The sequence below is a fragment of the Acomys russatus genome, chromosome 27 (genome assembly GCF_903995435.1).
Source record: "Acomys russatus chromosome 27, mAcoRus1.1, whole genome shotgun sequence".
Classification (NCBI taxonomy): domain Eukaryota; kingdom Metazoa; phylum Chordata; class Mammalia; order Rodentia; family Muridae; genus Acomys; species Acomys russatus.
Genome location: NC_067163.1, coordinates 43,433,484 through 43,454,265, shown reverse-complemented (window position 1 = coordinate 43,454,265; position 20,782 = coordinate 43,433,484). Strand labels below are relative to the sequence as shown.

General features: G+C 39.0%; 1 protein-coding gene and 1 pseudogene across 1 annotated transcript in view; both read right to left on the bottom strand.

Moving 5' to 3' along the window:
* Nucleotides 1-13,034, bottom strand: part of Hpgd (15-hydroxyprostaglandin dehydrogenase) — a 30,184-nt gene extending 17,150 nt beyond the window's left edge. The window contains exons 1-3 of the mRNA XM_051169541.1: nucleotides 12,831-13,034; nucleotides 12,394-12,517; nucleotides 9,011-9,117 (exon numbers count right to left, since the gene is read on the bottom strand). Of these exons, the coding sequence (XP_051025498.1) occupies nucleotides 9,011-9,117; nucleotides 12,394-12,517; nucleotides 12,831-12,923 (324 nt within the window). The 5' untranslated portion in view covers nucleotides 12,924-13,034. The remainder of the gene's footprint in view (nucleotides 1-9,010; nucleotides 9,118-12,393; nucleotides 12,518-12,830) is intronic.
* Nucleotides 1,235-2,340, bottom strand: LOC127209896 (60S ribosomal protein L6-like; annotated as a pseudogene).
* Nucleotides 13,035-20,782: the final 7,748 nt, after the last annotated feature.

Below are 20,782 nucleotides of genomic sequence, written 5' to 3'. Positions count from 1 at the left end.
CCTAGGCATAGCACTGCCCATAGTAGGCTGGGTCTATCTACATCAGTTAAAAAAAAAAAAAAAACACAAAACAAAACAAAACAAAAAACAACCAAACAAAAACCACGCGTATATTATGTCCACAGGCTGCCCTGGTCTAGGCAGCTCCTCAGTTGAGGCCCTCCTATCAAAGGACTCTAGCCTGTGTGGATTGTTAGAGCTAACCAGGACCTGTGCTTCAAACACATGATGCACATTTTAAAGCATTTGACCTGTACAATACAGTGATTTAATACTAGCAACAGTATCTCGTTTTCATTGTTATTGCACATACATTGTTTCCCTTTTATTGACAATAATTTTTCCCTCACATAATATATCCTGATTACAGTTCCCCTCTCTCTATTTCTCCAAGTTTCTCACCACCTACCCTTCCATCCAGATCTACACTTTTCTGTCTCTCATTAGAAAACAGGCTTCTAAGAGAATATAATATCATATACAATACAATATAATAATATAATATAATAAAACAACAGTTAAAGTATTGTAATAGAACAAAGCGAACAGAAGAAAAAGGCCAATAAAAGTCACAAAAAGCATATACACACTCAGAGACCCACGTATTTATACACTCAGGAATCTCACTAAAAACACTGAACTGGAAGCCATACTATATATTGATAGGAACTGGAGTGTAAAAGGAGAGAAGAATGTGTACACACACACACACACACACGCACACACACACACACACACACACACACACATGCACATGCACACGCACACTAATAGGGAAAGATTTCCCCCATTCTCTAGGTTCTTTCTTCTCTCAGGTGCTTATTCTGCTGTGAGGAAGCTTTTGGCTCTCACCAACTCTGTCAATTATTACTATTAGTCCCTAAGGATTGGAATCCTTTTCAGAGAGTTCTTGTGTATCTGAAAGTATTCACTTAATGCTGTCCTCTAACAGGTTCAGACTTTTGGGTCTTGCTAAGGTCTCAGATAGATTTCGAGTTGCTTCTTTTTATAGGGTGGAAGAGAGATCTATTCTCGTTCTTCAACATGTGTACAGCCAGTTTTCTGAGCACCACTTGTTGAAGAGGCTCTTTTCTCCAGTGTATGTTTTCAGCCTCCCTGTAAAAATCCAGAGTTTCAGCTATGAGGGTAGAAGTGTGAGTTTTCTATTCCATTCTATTGATGTACATATGTGTTTTGTGTTAGTATCACTTTGTTGTTGTTGTTGTTGTTGTTACTATAACTTTGTAGGATAACTTGAAATCATGTACTATGATACCTTAAGAATCACTCTTCCTCAGGATTGGGTTGTGTGTCCAACCCACGCTATGACCCAGGTTGGCCTAGAACTCAGTTTTAGTCTGAGTGGAGATTTTCTGCGAGGAGGTATGAAGCTGCTTAATTAGATCGTTAGCTACTTAGAAGTTCTGTTTGTGAGGATACATCATCCTGTTTGTCAGGGAGAATTGAGTTTGCAGGTAACCCTGCAGTTGAGGAACAGCTTTGATCTTTGGCAAAATCTGAGTCTACGGTTTTCTGACCAACCTTTTGCTGCTCTGTAATCTCGTATTTTTCTTTCTCTGTGTCCAAGATCTCGCCCTCCTGGTGCCTAGGCTGGCGCAGCTGCTGCTTTTTGAATTAAGTGTCAGCTAGGTGTTTGGGGATTTTAATCTTGCTGGTATAACTTTTGTAGATTACCCAAACTTCTGGTGTGTTCTGCGCAGAGGAACTCTGTTGGGAGCAAGAGGTCCAGTCACAAGTAGCAAGGCACTTCCCAGCTGCTTCAGGAAAACCACTCTCTTGCCCCTGTGGCGCCCAGAGAGGATGATCAGGACGGTCCCAGGAGTGATGCAGGCACGCAGCTTTCTCACGTGTTGGCTGAGGGCTTTTTGCCATGGCTCCGCAGCTTCCGAGGCACGTCTTCAGTAGGATAATAAATTTTGTGACAGAAGCAAGGACCTTCTCCTTTTTCTTCCTTCCTTTCAACCCTGGACTTTGCAGTTGAGTATTTCCTTTTGTACAAGGCCTTTCTGGAATATCTTGCACATCTGGAGTACCTGCCAATTCCTCTAACCAGGACAGAGTTTTATCTGCAATGGGGCTTCATCTTCTTGGACTTTTTAACCTTAGGGTCATCTTTTTTGGCAGCGGCAGCGGCAGCACCGCCAGGCTGCAGGCTTCTCCTTTCTGTCAGGCTTCTTGGCTTTTTTATGCGCCATCTTGTGAGGTGGCAAAGAGGACTAAGGTCTCTACTTTTATTCTAATGTTTAAGGATTTACTACTATCTGAAATAACCTTTGAGGGGAAACTGATAATATCTTTCCTCTTACCTCTCTGAACTTTTCTTTCAGCTCAAGGTATTAAAAAAAATAAAATAAAACTTCACTTGGAAGCTTAACTCTTGCCTTGTTTATACTTTACTGTAATGCATAGGAAAAAAAAAAAAAAAAAAAAAAAAAAAAAAAGCCAATAGGCCCTAAGTCTGAAACTGAGAGTACATATTAGTGTTGGCCTTCTTTTCATTTTAAAAAGTCCTTCCTTAGCAAGTGCTCAGGGCGACTCTTCTTTCCTGATAGTATTTTTGGGAAAACAACAAAATAAATCGAAAATTTTATTCATTTAAGGCATTTTCCAGTTAGTTTGGAGAAAGATTAATTTATTATGGTTTTCCTTTAATGAAAAAAAATCCTAATGGATTATATAAAGATGAAACAAATCTGGACATAATTGAAATTACTGATCAGTTAGATTCTGTTCATTTCTGCCCCAGTTTTTAGTGTATCTGAACAGGATTCTAGTTTACAGTCATTGGTGTATACTTTTATCCTGACATTTAAAGCTCTGCTGATATTCCTCTTTTGTATTTTGAAAATCTGCAAGAAATGTACAAGCATTTAAGCTTTAATTTTCAAGTTTGCTTTAAAATGTACTTATTTTATTTTCTGTGTATGAATGTCTCTATGCAAATATGTATGTGCACCATGGGGCGACTGGTGCCTGTGATGGTCAGGGAAGGGCATCAGGTCCCTAGAACTGGAGTTCTATAGGGCTGTAAGACACTGTATGGTTCTGGGAATCAAACCCCTTATCAGCTGCAAGAGCAGTCAGTGCTTTTAACTGTTAAGCCATCTCTCCAGTCCCCTAGTTTTAAAGTTTAAAAAAAGCAAGATTCATTTCCATATTTTCTGTAGAGGAGGACAAGAGAATATATTTTCAACCATCAAAGTTTCAGAACTGAATAACATTTTAGCTGAAAGTGTTGATGGAAGAAACTTCAAGTAATATCTAACCATTAGGTTGTACTTAAATGGTATTTTCATTATTTTAACAGTATTTTCCTTGTTCTGAATCAACACCCCCCAACACACACACACAAACACACACACACACAGACAGACAGAGAGAGAGAGAGAGAACTCAAATATGATGAACTTTAGAAAATAATAAAATAAATGTTTCTTGTTAGCATTTCTTAGTTTTCAGCAGTGATTATATATCTTATTATTAGATCATTGAATCAAATATGTAGATTAAATTATATGCTATTTTTAGATGAAACAGAATATAAAATGGGCCTATAGTATTACTGTATAACTCACACGCACACTTTTCAATTCCCCTGTCCTGTGAGTAGTTCTTTAATAGCAAAGAGAGATAGATAGCCAGGTGGTACTATCCTAAGTGTTTGTTTCCATCCTTATCAAGTATCACCTATTTCTACAGTACACATACATGGTACACATACATGCACACTCAGACAAGATTGGCGCATTCAGGGTGGTATGGCCATGGACTACATGCACACCCAGAAATACTTACACTTACTTTTTTCTCACTACTGAAACTCCCAATCTGTCAAGTCTCAATTTCCCTTATCTCATTTCCCTTCACTCCAGGTTACTGCATAATTTATGGTTCTTACACTAACTACACTGTAATGAGAATATTATGGCATCTAAATCATGCACTCTTGTTTTTTTAGGATCCTTGAGTTTTCTCCAGGCCTGTTCTCAAGCAATATTAATAGAGATGATCACTTTTATGAAATTCTCTTCACTGTTTAATTTTTTATGTGTAAGTTTTTATTACTCTGTCTTTGTTTTAGTGCTAAATACTATGTCTTCTGCTTTGTTAGAGATAGTTATTATTTAGCAAACTTGTTCCAATGTAGTCAACTACAACTTTCATTGTTACAGGGTATCAATGGCAGCACATAGTTACTTATTTCATTTGTCATTAATATCCTTTGAAGCCAACAAAAGGAACCATGTAAGAACAATCCTTTAGGCAACCTAAAGAGAGAGGAGGACTAATTAACTCTTTAATGAGACAATGCATTTTTACCTCCCAGAATTCCCACCCCAAGTGCAGACCCTCCCACCACCAAGAGATTTCTTTTGGGTCTGCCCATGTTTCTGAGTCCTGACTCAGAAAAGAGTAACTTTCCCTTTTCGTCTTTTTCATTTGTGTAATTTGGGTGCTGGCCAGAGCCTTCTCTGCTGTTGTCTGGTACTTTGGGACTTTTTACTCTTTCTCTAATGGTAGTCTACCCACCATTTGTTTGTTGTCTGCCATGTGGCTGGCCTCCAAGTGGGCTTAACTCAAACAAGAGGCTTTTTTCTCATTCTTAAGCTCTCATTGATGAATCCATAATAAACTATTCTCTCAAAGTATTTTTTAAAGGAGCAAAAGCTCCACTTATTTTCTCAAATCACTTCCTTATTAGAGGCATGATAAGCTAGAGGACTCTACTTCATATGAAAAGGGGATAGCGCACAAATACATAATCTGACTCCTAGAAGGGAAATATGATTTATTGAATTCTATGTAGTAACAACAGGGCTCTATTCTTCACATAAATTGTCATCTATTTACTCTTAATAGTCCTTAGAGGAGAAGGGCTTAGCTTTTGTCACCAACTGTGAAATTCAAGATCAGAGCTATAAAGCAAGAGATCATGAGTTGTTTAATTCAGGATTAAACTTTAGTTTTGACTTATTCTGAATATGTACCACTATCCCCCCCCCCCACCCCAGGAAATCGAGCAACATTTCTGGAAAAAATTATGGATGACATCTTTCTGTTTTGTTTTTTATTTGAATATACTAAAGAATTCAATGTGATAATGGCACGTCTAAATTAAATTCCATTTCTCATCTGCATGGAGATGAATTGTTTATGTTCACTAAACCTTCAGAATGTTAAAGGAATCACATTCTAGAATTGCTCTACCAATATTCGAAGCTAAGCCTGCCGTTGATCTACCTCCTCCAGAATGATCTTCTGTGACTTTGCAAACACTCATTCTATCTAATACGTTCCTGGTGTGCTCTGAGGCATTACAAAGGAAGAAGCTCAAAATGACTTGTGAAACATCAAACTGAAAGATGCTCACATGCATTTCTTGTGTGGGGAGAACCGATGAGACCAGCAGGGTGAAGAGTAAGAAAAGGGGGATAACCCTGGTAAGATGCGCAAGGACTGACGATGGTTTGGCAAATAACCAAAAATTGTACTAAAATACAGAGAGGCATCGTAACAGTTACAGATGAATTCTGAAAATATTCTTTGTGCTTCTATAGGAACACACACACACATACACACACACACACACACACACACACACACACACAAATAATTTTCTGCCTCCGAAGAACTTAATTTGTGCCAGTATAAATTATACATCTAACAAACAGTTCTCATGAACTTATGCACTTTAGAGTTCTATGAGAATGGTAGAACCATGGTGTACGGGGTTTCTGAGGAGGATTCTTTGGGGATGGAGGTATAGAACAATGGCATAATATCTGTTCAGTATATATGAACCCCGAACCCAATCCACCGGGAGTCGAGGTGGACGAGAAGGAGGAAGAAGAGGGAAAGATAGGTGATGAATTTTCCTACCTCAGAGGTTATGCTATGATGCGGGAGCTGAAGGGGAAACATCCAGAAGGGGGAAATTGCCTAAGGTCAAGGGAAAAAAATGTATCTAGTACAGAATTTAAAAAAGAGGTATGTGAAGCATAAAGAAATATTTGCACAATACCAGCAGTGGTAATCAAGTTGGAGAAACAGGGGTTGGTCGCCTGAATTTGCATTTCTTATAGGTACAGGCAGGAAGGAAAGTAACATATTTTAAATTTCTGTGTGAGTCAACAAAGGTCATTCCAACAATACCAGAAGCTAAGAAGATAGTTTGTGCCAGGAGAGCCCATGAACAATTCAGGCTGACTGACTTTCCAAGTAGAAGGATACAGGAGAGCTAACTGTATGGGAAGGGGTTATAACTTAATTCCCTAGGTCTTCTAGAATTTCCTATTTATAGCTTAACACACTTTTTTTTTTTTTTACTAAACAGCTTGTTTTAAAACAAATATGCCTCTGTGTTGATGAATTAGCCAAAACCTGCCACATCGTGACAATGGCTCCACTGTTTCGTACTCTCTATATTAACTATTTTCATTGTGCATTGTTTATGACAGCTGTTTTCTCAGATAAACGAAACAATAACTGTTCAAATAGGATGTCCATTCTCAAGTGACATTTATTGCTGATGACATCACATTGCTGATGAAACCATTAAGAACGTCATCAGTGATGTTGTGAGAAAACAGCTTGTATGCAGTTTGTGTTTTCTTATGAGGAATGTAGACAAAAATAAAATCCTTGAGCTTAAGTGAGTTTGGAACGTGGCACACATTTATAGGCACACACTCTTAATAGTTTCCAGATTTCAAGTCAATGAACATTGAAAGCTTCTGTTTTATCAGGTAGCAAATGAGGTATGCTTTTAAGTAGCTTCCCAACAGCGTAAACCTTTACAGCCGTTTGATTAACTTACAAAAGAAATAGAAAAGTCATAAAAATTAAAAAACGTTAAAGTATAAGTTATAAATGGAAGTGGCATAAATTTACTAATATTAAGAGAAAGATTGTTCCCAGGTATAGTGAAAACACTAATCTTTCCCAGTATAGTATCAGCAGAAGGCATATTTACATTGGAAGGTTATTTACATTTTCAAATGGAAGGACGGAAGAGGAGACAGACCTGGGTAAATATGAATCAAAAGGAAGTGACTTGGTGCTAATTGTGAATCTGGAAATACAAGGTTAATCATATATCTTCTAGGCAGCAAATAGGGATTTAACTTGAAAAACCAAGTACCAAAAATTAGGATGGCAAGGAACTTAGGCTCTGAGTATCCTTGGTATAATACTTAAGTTCAAACTGACAGAACTATTGAGGGAGGCGAGCAAGCTGGCGTTTGTTATTTGATATGTGAATGTTTTTTCTTTAGAAAGTGATGGAAATTTATAAAATATCAAGCCATAACATGAGGCCAAAGTGTAATTGACACAAAAATGAGCAGAACCCTAACTTTATAACATTTATAAACAGAAACATAAGTAATAAATTAGCATTTTCTAAGAAAGCCTCAATTTTGTTTTGAATATGAATATAACAAAATAAAGTAAGATTTTCTTTTACAAAAGATTAAGTATGAATCTGGAACTTTGCAAGTAGTTTCTAAAAAGAAATGCGTGAGGCTGCTTGTTCTATAAAATGCCACCTTTTAGTCTTTACTACTACAGAACTTAGGAATCTGTCAGACTTTTGGAGCTCTTTGTACCTACATAAGAAAGAGGCTTACACATTCACCTCCTTCATGTGGGAATACAATTCTTATTTCCTCTATCTGCTTATTATAAGTAAGCAATTCTGAGAACTTCGACTTATGCTAAAAGTTTGTTGACCTAGTTGTATCATTTTGGAACTGTAGTAGTCGTTGTGACAAGGGCAAAGGAAGCCATAGCCCGCTCTTATTTTTGATAACTGATGTATTTGTTATGAGTTAGTTGCCTGCTTCAAATATGCACACGTGCTCTTAGCTGCTGAGCCATCTCTCCAGCCTCATCGAGTTCCTGCTGTTGAGCTTAGTCTCCCCTAGGCGTACACTCGTGCGACAGCACTCTGTATCCTCACACACAACGTGGTTGCGTTGTACTTGACACTGGCTGCTGTGCAAAAGTGTAAAAATAACTTGATCCGGGGCATGGTGGCCCTGCATAAAATTCTTCTGACATTCTGTTTTCGCTACACACTTCTTGTTCTGCTTTTGCTCTTGTTTTCTTGCAGTGCTGGAGAAAGGTTTGGGTTTTATTAATCCTCAGTGGCCTTACGTTGAGGGTGTTCGTAGAATGTTATAATCAACCCACATGTGATATATTTGATGAATTGAAAACTCCATTTTAAAATTTTACTTACTTATCATTTACTTCTGAGATAACTCATCTTCAAATGTTGTGGAAATCACACACACACACACACACACACACACACACACACACACACACAGAATTACTGAATTTCATGGCAAAAGTCTTACTAACTACAAAGTCCAATTGTCTCTTTAAGCTTGTTTTCTGATCTATTCCCAGAATTTAAGACTTGTTTTTAAAATAAGTAAGTTGAGTCACGGTTGAGCAATCACGATGTGCTAAGGACCAGACAGTAAATATTTTTCCATTGCAAGCCATAAGGTTCTTGTCACAACATTCAGTTTTGCCATTATTGCAAAAAGCTAGATACAGAAATACATAACAGTGACTGCAGGGCTGTATTCTAATAAAACTTTATAGATATGTATAGATGCTGAAATTGCGGTTTCACTTATTCATGTACTTCACGTCATTAATTCTTCAACCACTTAAAATATAATAATTTATAGTTTATAGCTTAAACCAGTGACAGGTTATTTTGGCCTATAGGTTGACAACGCAATGAACTGTGTTTTTTCTTATCCCTCTCTAAGGTTTTAAGATATTTTCATACCTATAAATATCAAATATCCTCATATTCATGAAAGGCCTACTTTCTAGCTTTTTGTATCTTCTAGTTTTCTATGCTGAAGGTCACTATTGTTATTTGATAGATATAGTAACAACTGTTTGCACATAAAGAATACATAATAGTAAATAGTTTTAGACAATAAAATAGCCTAATATAGCTTACCAAATTAATTTGCAGAGTCTGTTCCCAGTTTTTCTCATTATTCACTCCTGCATTATTGACCAAAATATCCAATCTTCCAAAATGGTCTACGACTTTTCTAAAAGTCTCTAATAAAAAAAAGAGAGACAGGTATTTTTCACTTCTCATATATGCACTTAAATTTTTCCTTTGAGATGAAATGGATTTTACTAGTTTTACTTTGATTATTTTATCCTACGTTATTGTTGTATTAGAGGTTCAGTTTAGGAACTCACACGTTCTCGTTCTCAGTAAGCACTCTACCACTGAGCTATATCCCCAGGCATCTTATTACTTTTTATTTTGACTCGGGGTCTCATTAAATTGCCTAGATTGTCCTTAAACTTGGAATCTTCATGTTTCATCCTCCATAGCTGAAATTACAGGCTTGTATGTCCAGGTTTGGCTGGATTTTTATATCTGATTTGCCCACAGGTCAGACCTATAGTCATGATCTTTGTTCCAGTTAGAGAGCTGTAGACTAGTTTTGTCACCTAGAGTTACCTAAGTATAACCATTGCATACCTGTTACATCAGAAACCCTCTTCAACATATCCTTAAATGACTTGAATTCACATTAAAGTTCCATAATCAATAAGCTGATGGAGGAAATACTAGAGAATTGAGCATTTTAAACTATGAGCTCTCTTGAGGTCAATTTGGGCAGCTAGTATCTTTCTCTTCCTAAGAACTTGTTGGTACTTCTTGGTAGAGGCTATACATTTTTGTGTTTGTTTGCAGCAAAAGTCAAACCCAGGGCTCTACACAGGAGCTATGCCCCTCACCTTTCAATCAACCCCCTTTAATAAGCTATACTTTATATGTAAAGCATTAAACTAACTTTACTACTCATGCATTTAAATCCATTACTATCATATTTTAATTAAGTAAAAGCTTCCATTTTATTCAGTTGGTTTCCTTGTGTTAATGTTATTTTCATGTTTACTACTTGGTTCTTCTCTCTTATTATCATTACGACCTTACCTTATGACTTTGTATAAAACTGTTTTCAATTGGGAAAGTTGACACAGATCCCAAGACCAGAATTGAACTCAGTGCAGTGTGTAAACACATATCAATGTCTTGAAAACCATCTATAGCCAGTTGAAAGTTGGCTTTATGATCTTAGTGTTGGGAAACTCGTACTTCTTAAAGCAGTCTTTTATATAGTTCTATAGATTTAACAAGTCACGTGGTCACATTCATTCTACTTCTATTAGTTCAAACTATAGACAACTGTGTTCTATAGCTGTTTCATGTAGCAGAAACATATTCTCAGGCCTACAAGCGAACACAGGTTCCTTTACGTAGACAGATCAATCCAAAGTTTTTTTTTGACTGAAATAAATTCATAGAGTTATTAACAGCCATCAAATATATTTGGGGAGGCAATTACCATGCAGTTGATTTTTTTTTTTTTTTTTTTTTTTTTTTGCATAAACATCATTTTACACTCACTGGGCCAAACCGGAAAACAACAAAAATAATAATATTTTAATAAACTTGTTTAATTTTTGGTGCAATTTCAAAACCATTTAAATCTTACATTGGTTCCAGAAAAGGTCCAGGAGTATTAATCTGTCCCTGACCTTTTCCAACCTAGGTTTAATGTTCATTTCTCTTCAGGGACTGGAGCCCCACTTGTGTTACTAGATGCATATGTCTGACTTTTCTTAATTTTCTTCCCTCTTGGTTGCCACTGTTTAGATTTTCATGAAAGTTTCCCATGCCATCTGCTTTCCTCTGCTTTCCACTGAGATCTCGGCTCAAAAGACTTAAGTTTAGCTCCTTCTGCCATTCACATGCTATGGTACGCTCCACAATCCATCTGAACTTTCTGTGCTGTTTCAGTTTGCTAAGTTATACGTCTCTGGATAGTATCCAAGAACACTCTCAGTGCTCTCTCTCTCTCTCTCTCTCTCTTTCTCTCTCTCTCTCTCTCTCTGTGTGTGTGTGTGTAAAGTCAGTGTATATAAACATTTTTTAAAGAATTGTGGGCAGCATTAAGTTCTGAAGTTGTGACACTCGCTTTCATCCTTTCCTTTTATGTATGTAGGTCTCTCAACATGTGGACCTCTTATGGTTGGTTGACAGGCCTTCTGGGCCATTTATTACTTGTCTGAGTTTCCCTCACAATTATTTATGCTTAAGGAATATGCTCACAGCCATGGTACTCATTTTAAATACAGGAAAAATAACATATTCAGTGTCATGTATGAAGCCGTATAAATTATGGTCCCTGTTCCAGCAGCATGTATTCTGGGACTTGACATGACTGTCTTTGAATGTAAGTGTCATTAATACATTGTTGATAAAGCTATGCTCTGGCAAAGTAAGTTCTGGTATGATTCTTCTTCAAGATCTGATCTACTCATTCCTGCTCTCCCTAATAATAGCACATTCAGATTTTAATAGCATTCTCCTTAATTCAATTACCCTTACTTCAGGTTCACTGCCTTCTAGCAGATCAGTCCATTGTTACTCATGGGATTCTCTAAGAGCTGAGAAACCTAGAGCGCAGTATCCAGCATCCCTTTAATAGAAATTCTAGAGTTTTCTGACTTCTGCATTTAAAATGTGCCTACCAGTTTACGTGATTTCTTTGAATAACACCATTATTTTCCACCACCACCACCCCTCCTCCCCAGGAAATGATCTTTATGAAAATCCTTTGAGGCCTCTATACAGCCAGTGTGTATTGCCGACGCCAATATTCTTCCTGATATTTCACGAGTAGTTGGGTCTATTTTAAGAGATCACAGAAAAACAGGAAAACATTAGGAAAAAGAGATAGAGTCCTTTCCTTACTTTTTTTCTTTTCTTTTCTTTTTTTTTTTTTAATTATAACACCACACAGTTATTATTTTAAGTGTCATCTTAGAGGGGAAAACCCAGAGAAAATATGTGGCTCAAAGCATTTGGCTTTGCCTGCGACCATGATCCTTGAACTTGTACTCTGAAGCATTTAAGGGAGAGGCATGCTGCCTATGACTGTCATTGGCTCTGAGTCTCCCAGTTCTCTGAAAGCTGCTTACCACGGTTTCTCAGTCTGTCCCCTCTCTGAGTAATTATTGTAGCAGCACTGTCTTCGAATACACAAAAGACTTCTGATTACATTACACTCTGCAGAGTGACTAAAGTAAAAGGATTTCTTAGGCATTCCTATCTTCCCTTAGTTTTTATGAGCATTGGGCTGTCCGAAAGAAACGCAACAGTCAGAACTGCGCCTTGGAGCTAGAAGGTCACAGCTTCTGCTGAGAGGATGCTGGCTCTCAGCCTCGTAGGCTCCTTAACCCGACAGTCTTCAGGTTGCTGCTTGCTCAGGGCGTGTTCCCGAGTCTATGGATCGATTGCCCAAGTCTTACCTCTCAGTTGGTTCTGGTCAGCCACATCACACTGGAGGAACAGAGTCTTCTCAGGTTCGAACTGCTCATCCAGGGCAGCTTTACACTTTACACTTGCCTCAGGATTCCAATCGACCAACGCTACCTACAAATGAGAGAGAGGGAGAGAGAGAGAGAGAGAGAGAGAGAGAGAGAGAGAGAGAGAGAGAGAGAGAGAGAGAGAGAGAGAGAGAGAGAGAGAGAGAGAGAGAGAGAGAGAGAGCAGGTCTTGTGTGCAACTCCGGCCACCAAGCCCAGACGCGCAAGCGACGAATAAACAAGACGCTCCCATCTTAGACCTCAGAATGTGCTCATCCAAGTTCGAGTTCTCTGCCAGCAGCGTTGGAGGTCCGCTCACGAGCCTGGGGCTCGGCACCCCGGGAGCTCTGGGGCGTGTGGGTGGACGGAAAAGTCCTTACCTTGGCGCCGTGGAGCAGCAGAGCCTCAGCGATGGCTTTGCCTATGCCCTGCGCCGCGCCGGTCACCAGGGCCACTTTGCCGTTCACGTGCATGGTGGGTCGCTGCTCTGGGGGTGGTGGGCGAGCTCCGCGTCTCTGCGCCGCTGCTGCTGCTGCAGCTTTTATGGCCCCCTCCGCGCGCCTGTGCAGCGGCCCTAGGAGCTCCTGCCAGTGGGCGGGGATGAAACTGTAAAGCCAGCGCCTAGGAAACCGTCGTCGTCGTGTCACCTGCCCTTGAGCACTGGGGTCTGGGCGAGGTCATCTTTGCCTTCTGGGCTTACAGCTGTTGGAGAATCACCGCCAAGGTTTGCTCTCAAGCCTCTGGCTGCAGAGAGGCGTTGAGATAACAGAGGAAAGGCAGAGACAAGGGAAGAAAAACTTTCTTAAAAAGTTTGTTGAACTACTCAAAGGCTAATCTTACAGGAAAGCAAGGGAGAGACTCCGGGACTCGGATTTCTCCTTCCACCCTCAACAAATATTAAACTACAAGCAAGTAAAGGAACGAACAAAAAGAAAATTTTAGGGATGTTGTCGTGTGTGTGTGTGTGTGTGTGTGTGTGTGTGTGTGTGTGTTAAAGTTTTTGCATAATCTGGCATCTCAAAAACGAATAATTGTGGGATGGGGTGAGCAAAGATAATCCTTTATTTATTGGTGTTTCGTACAAATATTGACACGAGAGTTTAATTTTGCTCTGACCCCAAGAAACCTGAATCATATTCTAGCGCTGGAGCTTTAAGAATCTTCTTGGAGCTCCTGTTTAAGATCAGTGTCAATTGGTCTTGAATTGTCCGTAGTCATGTCTTCACTTAGACTGTCAGCGTCGATCGTGGCCTGGCATACTGTGGCTTTGGTGGATGGACTCTTACACATTCGGCTTGCCTTGGCTTGCGAGGCTCAGTTTCCAGACTTGGGATAAAGGTTCCCCCACCGACCCCGACCCCAGCCCACCCCCGCCCTGGAGGAACTGGAGCGCTGACTCTAAGCCAGGGTGACTGTGTGCCAGGACACAGGTCCTCTGATTAAGCTTCTCCCATTCTCACGTTCACAGCGGCAGGCTTCAAAGCACATTCTGTCAGTTTAATTCACTGGCATTTATTTTTCATAAACAAAGAAAACTGAGCAGTCCGGGAAGCCCGAGATTAACAGCAGAATGCGTTCTTTGTGTGCTTTGCCTGCTTATAGAAGGAAACCTTGGTGAACGTGCCTGGCTCCTCAGGGAAGTGTTTGGCGAGGCTGCAGAAAATACAGAGTTGGTGTTAAGCCAACTGGTTTCAAAGTTGCCTCGAAACTAGATCTTGGGGGAAAAAAAGGTTGAGAAAAGAATATAAGAAGATATTTATATTCCAGCATTGTACTGAGAAAAGGAAGTAGAGGGGCTGTGTTTTAACTTTTTTCTTTATTCTTGAGAATTTCGTGCATGTATACAAGGAAACGTGACTTGGCCCTTCCAAGTTTCCTCCTCTTATTTTTCAAGTAACCCACTAAATTCAGTTAGTCATATCCTTATGTATTTGGGTGCAAGACCAGGCACTGAAGCATAGGGAACTCACCAGTGACCATCTATGAGGGCTTATGTTGAAGGAGAGAACTGCAAAGACAAATAAATAAATAAATAAGGAAGGAAGAAAGAACAGAGAGCCTGAGCTGATGGCATGTGCAGCACACAGGAAAAGACAAGGAAAGGGCTCTTCCCTGGGAAGGACCTGTCCAGAGCTGGAAAAAAGAGCTACTGAAATTTAAGTGAAGGTGTCTGAAGAGCAGCTTTGCAGCGCTCGATGACACAGAGATGTTCCGAGTGCTTTGATGATCACAAGTGCAAAGTTTGGCCAAAGATTTTTGAATTTGCTAGGGCAGGAGTAGCTAGCATGAGTGAGTCTAGAAGGCACAACACCTTGAGTTGAAATTTTAGGAGAAAGTAGACCAGGGCAGAGTAGATGATTTAGAATCAAGCCCGCCCTTACAGGACATGGGCTGGGTAGCAACTGAGGAGACTGGGAGGGTACTTTTTTTTCCTTTTAATGAAGGACAGAATTGATTCTGACTAAAGAGACTGGCATCAGGGAGAACAACAGGAGTTTGAGCATCCACGGGCCAGATTTAAGGTGGCCCTGAGGGTGTTGCTTCCTCTACTGTGGCTCAGATTCCTTATTTGTGAAGTAAGAATTAAGCAGTGCCCATGGTACAGGGCCTGGCACAGAATAATAGCATGATACACATTAATCTTAACAAATTGTTTCTAGATTGCTCATAAATTATACATGTGAGATAGGGGAAAACAAGGACTTTTTAAGAAGCACATAAGAAGACCTAGGATTTTGAGATCAGTACCCCCAACCCTCTTTATCAATTTCCACTACACACCAATTCTTGCGAACCTTGTTTTTTTGGTGATAGGAACAGCATTTAGGCTCCTGAATTTATTGGCCCCCTACATTTCTTCGTTTCTGCTTCCACACTCAAACCAGAAAAGGCACTCAAGAGATACTATAATGATTACAATTCTTTAACTCCAGGGCACAGTATATGATGTCACCAACACTGTATGTTTATCTAGTAGCCCCTTAGTACGTTCCCAGAAGCAGTATCATCTACAACATCCTGAATCTCCACCCTCAAGCCCTTGCCCTGCGAGGATTGCTCACTGCTCTCCTCCCATTTTCTTCACCTGTTTTTGTCTTCAGCTGTCAAATCCCTGTCCGGAAAATCCAGCTTATGAATGACTGTAATTAGTTTACAATCCGAGTACCTACACAGAAGGCTGTGCCTTTTTCTCTGAATGCCTTCCAGCATCTGGCCCAGTCGTGTGTGTGTGTGTGTGTGTGTGTGTGTGTGTGTGTGTGTGTGTGTGTGTGTGTGTTTGTGTGTGTGTGTGTGTGTGTGTGCTCAATGCATACTGGATGTGGAAAAGCAGAGGTAAACAGAAGTTGTGTCAAAAGAAGATGGAAAATCTTGCCTAAATGATAAGATTTCAGCTACTGTGGTGATTTTCTTCACATATTAAAATCTGAAAAAAATTATTATTTTTTTTAGAAAAATATTTAAACTCTGTAATATATTTTATAAGAAAGGTACATTTTGATTTAAAAATATCTACAGCTCATTGTACATTCTTTTCTAACAAACAAAAATAACAAAACATTCTTTATCCTGTGTGGCTTCCCTGTGAATTGTGTGTACTGTACTAACTTTCATTTCCGTGAGCTACATATGTCTGCCATCACAGGGAGTTGCTACTAAAACTGTGGTTCACGGTAAGAGGGTTGAGAAATCTGAGGTTTATCATTAATATAACTTTGTGAGACCATTCTTATGATTGTTTTATACTTTTAAGCAAGATCTCTTGGAACAAAAATATGAACTTAAATCAGGATAATTCTTCCCGAGGGGAAACAAAATAATTGAATTTTCACCACTTACTGACGGGGGCAGGGTAGACATCTCAAAATAGCTAATAGCTCAGACATCCTGAGGCCACATCCAACACGTATTGCCCCATGACCTTCAGCAAGCTGTTTTAGCATCCCCAAGCCCAGCTTCCTCACTGTCGAAATGAGAATAAGAATAGTACTTATTTGTAAAGGTGCTGTACAGACTGTAATGAGTTAAATGAATACAACTCAAGGGCACAGGCCAGTGACTGGTGCACGACACAAGTTATATAAATGCTATTATATTTAAGCACTATACAAGTATAATTGCATCTGTTATTTACAGCCAAACTGTGAGGTAGTTATTATTGTGTGTTATTTTACAGATGAGAGAAACAGATTTGAGGAGTCTGGAGAACTTGGTCCAATATCAGCAAAACTGCATAGAAAATTGAAATAGTATGCTTTGACTTGGTTCAGGCTGATCTTTTGAGTAGAACAAGCTTTCTTTCTTTGTTTCTTCCTTTCTTTGTTTGTTTCTTTCTTTTTTTTCTGTCTGTCTTTTTTTCTTTTAACTAAAACACTTTGTTTTGATAAAATTATCATGAGTGCATTTAATCATTTCTACATATGTTTTGCTTCATTATGTTTGTTAAATGTGAATAAATGTAGAAACAGGCAATTTATTTACTGAAATAGATAGTAAGAGCAGCAACACAAACAGCAAAATCTTGAAGGCAATTGGGGATAACTCTGAGGTTATGGCTCTTCTACTGGCAGCCATTTGTCTTTCTAGAATGGAAGTGCGTGTTGGGAACTTAGTCATATGCTAATGGTATCTGGAGGCAGCACCTTTAGGAAGTAATTCAAATCCCAGAGGTCATGAGGGTGGGGCCCTCACCACTGTGCTAGTGGCTCTATACATAGAGAAAAAAGAGATTATAGCTGAGTGCGCTGTTATGGTCCTCAAATTCTGCCTGTTTTAAATGCAACCTCTCAACTTTGAACTTGCCGAAGATGAGTTGAATAAACCCACCCAGCATCCTCTGTCTGTTATGGCAATAGAAAATGGACTAAGATAGAAGCAATTTACGGCTCAGTGCCTAGTAAATCTCTGCACTTTTGTAAGATCTGCACTTATCCCATTTACCAGACTTATAAGGTAAGCATTACTTTAATTTTCATTTTATAGATGAAGAAATTGAGGCTTAGGGGAGACAAGTGACCTGACCCAAGATCACTACAAAATTTGGCAATGAATCTGGGCCCTTATACAAGCCATATGAGTCAAAAGCCACTGCTTTCCTGTGATGCTCAGCTGTATCCAGGTTTTTTGTTTGTTTAATTTTTTTTTATTAATGTAGCCTCTCTTTCCCTTTGCTAGCTACCAGAGAGCTTAAGCCAGTAGTTAGGCATTTCTGATTCTATTTCCTGAGCCACTAAAAGGAGAACAAATTGTCATTCTGTGAATCATGCCTGGCACTAATGATAATGAATTATTTACATAGTTGCAAACACTAAATGAATGATCAAACCATGATGGTAGAGTTCAACTCTAGAACTTTCACTTCTACACTGTTGATGGGACTCTATATCAGTGGTTCTCAATTTGTTTGGGCGGGGGTTAAATTAATGTTTTTACTGGGGTCACATATCAGATCTCCTGCCTATCAAATATTACTTTACTATTCATAATAGTAGCAAAGTTACAGTTATGAGATTGCAGCAAAATAAATTTATGGTTGAGGTTATCACAACATGAGGTCACATGAGGCGTTAAAGGATCACAGCATTAGGAAGGTTGAGAATCATTGTTCTATAAGAAAATTTTATAGATTAGTAGCAGTAGAAATTCATATCTTTCAGTTCTGAAGGCTATGCGTTTAAGGTCAACATTTGAGAAACTTGATTTCTTCTGAGGCCTGTTTACATGGCCTGCAGGTAGCTGCCTCTCACAGCATATATGTCTCATTGATATCTTCTTTTAGTGGCCAAATTTCTTCATAAAAAGAGATCAGAAAGACTTGATTAGGGGTTGTCCTAATGTTTTTGTTTTAAGTTAATCACCCTTTTAAACCTCTTACCTTACAAAAAGATTCCAAAAGCCAGAGGTTGGGAGGTACCTGAGGGAAACTGTGTTTTAGACACAGCAAGAGCCACACTCAGGACACTAATGCTCAGAGTACTTGCACATTTTCTGCACAGAAGGGGACTCACAGGCCTCATCTCTAACTGAGGAGCTATGGACAGGTAACAGATCCTAGGAGAGGGAGACTCAAGCATCTTTGAGAGTGAGGCCCATGGCAAGTTGAATCCAGCTTATGGCCCAGTACTGAGAAGTATGTGGGAAGCACAAAGTGGTCTTAAACCACTGGGCAAAATGTCTTGTTTCTGCCACAGACAGAATTCTGCCTAACAATGTACAAGCTTGGATGCAGGCAGAGTCGATGGACAAACTCTGCCATGACAGGGTGAGCAAGTCCTCAATAGTTCCTGCCTTGTAAATATGTCTACCAGATATATTGGGCCAGAAGGCTGAAGATGATGCTCCGACGTTATAGGGAGTTCTGGGTGACTGTTCAGGCATCAAACTGTCTCTGCCATTTTTCCATTTTGGAAGCTGCTCACCTGAACTTCTGCTTCACTCAGGTAATTACGTTTTCTTCCTTCTCAAGGCTCTGATGGGGTTGAAGACCAGCTAGTTTAGTCTCACAATTAAGCTTATTTGTTTAGAGGTTAAGATGTTTTTAGGTCTAGATAGATGTTCTAAGTTAATAGAGATGAGATATGATAAATATTTATTTTCATTCAGAATTTTAGACTCACCAAGATGGGAAAGAGGTTTTCTTCAAGTTTGCCAAATACAAATAGCGAAATTACTATGATTGTAACATTTATATAATTAATAATTGTTTTGTGGTTTTTTTCCTGCTGTACATAGTTTACTTTATTTCTGTGTATATGTATATGTAAAAAATATAATAAAATAAAAAATTTAAATAAAAAGCAACACCACAACAACAACAAAAATAGAGGGCACACAATTAGAGATTAGGGGCATGGGAGTGGTTCTAGGAGGAGTTACAGGGAGAAATGGGATATGAATATAATACAGTACTTGGTATAGAATTCTCAAGGAATTAATGAATTATTTTATTAAGAAATAAAGGTCCCATCTTTAAATATTATACTAGTGTTCTATGTTTCTGGGACTTAGGCTTCAAATCCAGGGGTAGAAGACACAAAATTCCTCACATTCCAGTCTGGAAATAGAAGTCCGTTTAATAATTAAAATATGTATTGGGAAACTTTGTAGTCTCACTAATGATTAAGCTAGGATTGTGGTTTGAAACTAATAAATCATTTCATCATCTTCTGAACAGCAAGAACCAGGTTTGGGTAACAAGAACATCTAAATGGTCAAATTTACCATTACACAGTGTTTGTGTGGTGGTAAACTGTTGACAAGAAGAAAAAAAGAAAAAGAAATCCTCCTCTTATAGATACCTTTAAGGACAATTAGAATAACGTCTATACCCATGTTCCCATATTGACTGACATCTGCTGAGAACAATAGCTCTGCAGCAGCACTGGGTTAATAAATTATGCACATGTTGTTTGTATAACTTATTCATCAGAGCTGTAACCCCCACGAGCCACTGGGGATATGTGAGCTAGCTGAGGAAATGGATGTTCATTTGGAAACAGGCATGTGTGTGAGGGTTGTATAAGGGGAGCTCAACTTAGAGAGGCAGGAGAGGCAGGTCTCCTTCAGAAGTGTAATTTGTTATCAAAGGGGAAAGACGAGTAGAAAAGATGTTAGTGACGACAGAAGAGGGGTTGTGCAAACCAGGGTCTAAAGTTGCAGAGCCAGAGAGAGTCAGAACACTGTTTTCAATGAAATAAAACAGAAGAAAAAGCTGGACTTTGAGTTATTGGAGGGGGTTGGGCAATGGCAGAAGATGACACTGGAGAATAAAACAAAGGCTAGAACACTCCGAACAGTGTAAGCCAAGAAAATGGATTTCAAATTTTCACCCGAAAAATAGCTGAAAATTGCTGAACAGCTTTTAAAGCCAGAGAGCTTTCTCACACTCGGTTGTTTGCAGGTTTCTCCTGGTGGCTTTTAGGGAATGAATTGCCATCAGGGCAAAGGCAGCAGAGTAACTTACTCAGTTGCACTGCTATGAAATGTGCAGTATGGGGAAGAAGTAAAGTAATTCAAGCAAAGTAATGAAAGACGCCAACATGATGCCAACCGCAAAAATTGACTTGACAGAACAGAGGCAAGGGCGGAACATCAACCACTCACAGCTGCGTTTTCTGCTCTTGAGTTTGTCATATTTTTCACAATAATGAAAACAGTATGTTGTGTATAATACACTAAGCTTGTACATTTGCTTTTTAAATCTAAGGAAGGAAACTTTTTTGTGCTTGGCTGAGCTGTTCCATCCTTGGGTAGTAATTTATTCCTCTTGAACTGTTGGGCAGTGTCCTAGAAAAATCTCTTTGCATTGGCACTTTTTTTTTTTTTTTTTTAAATT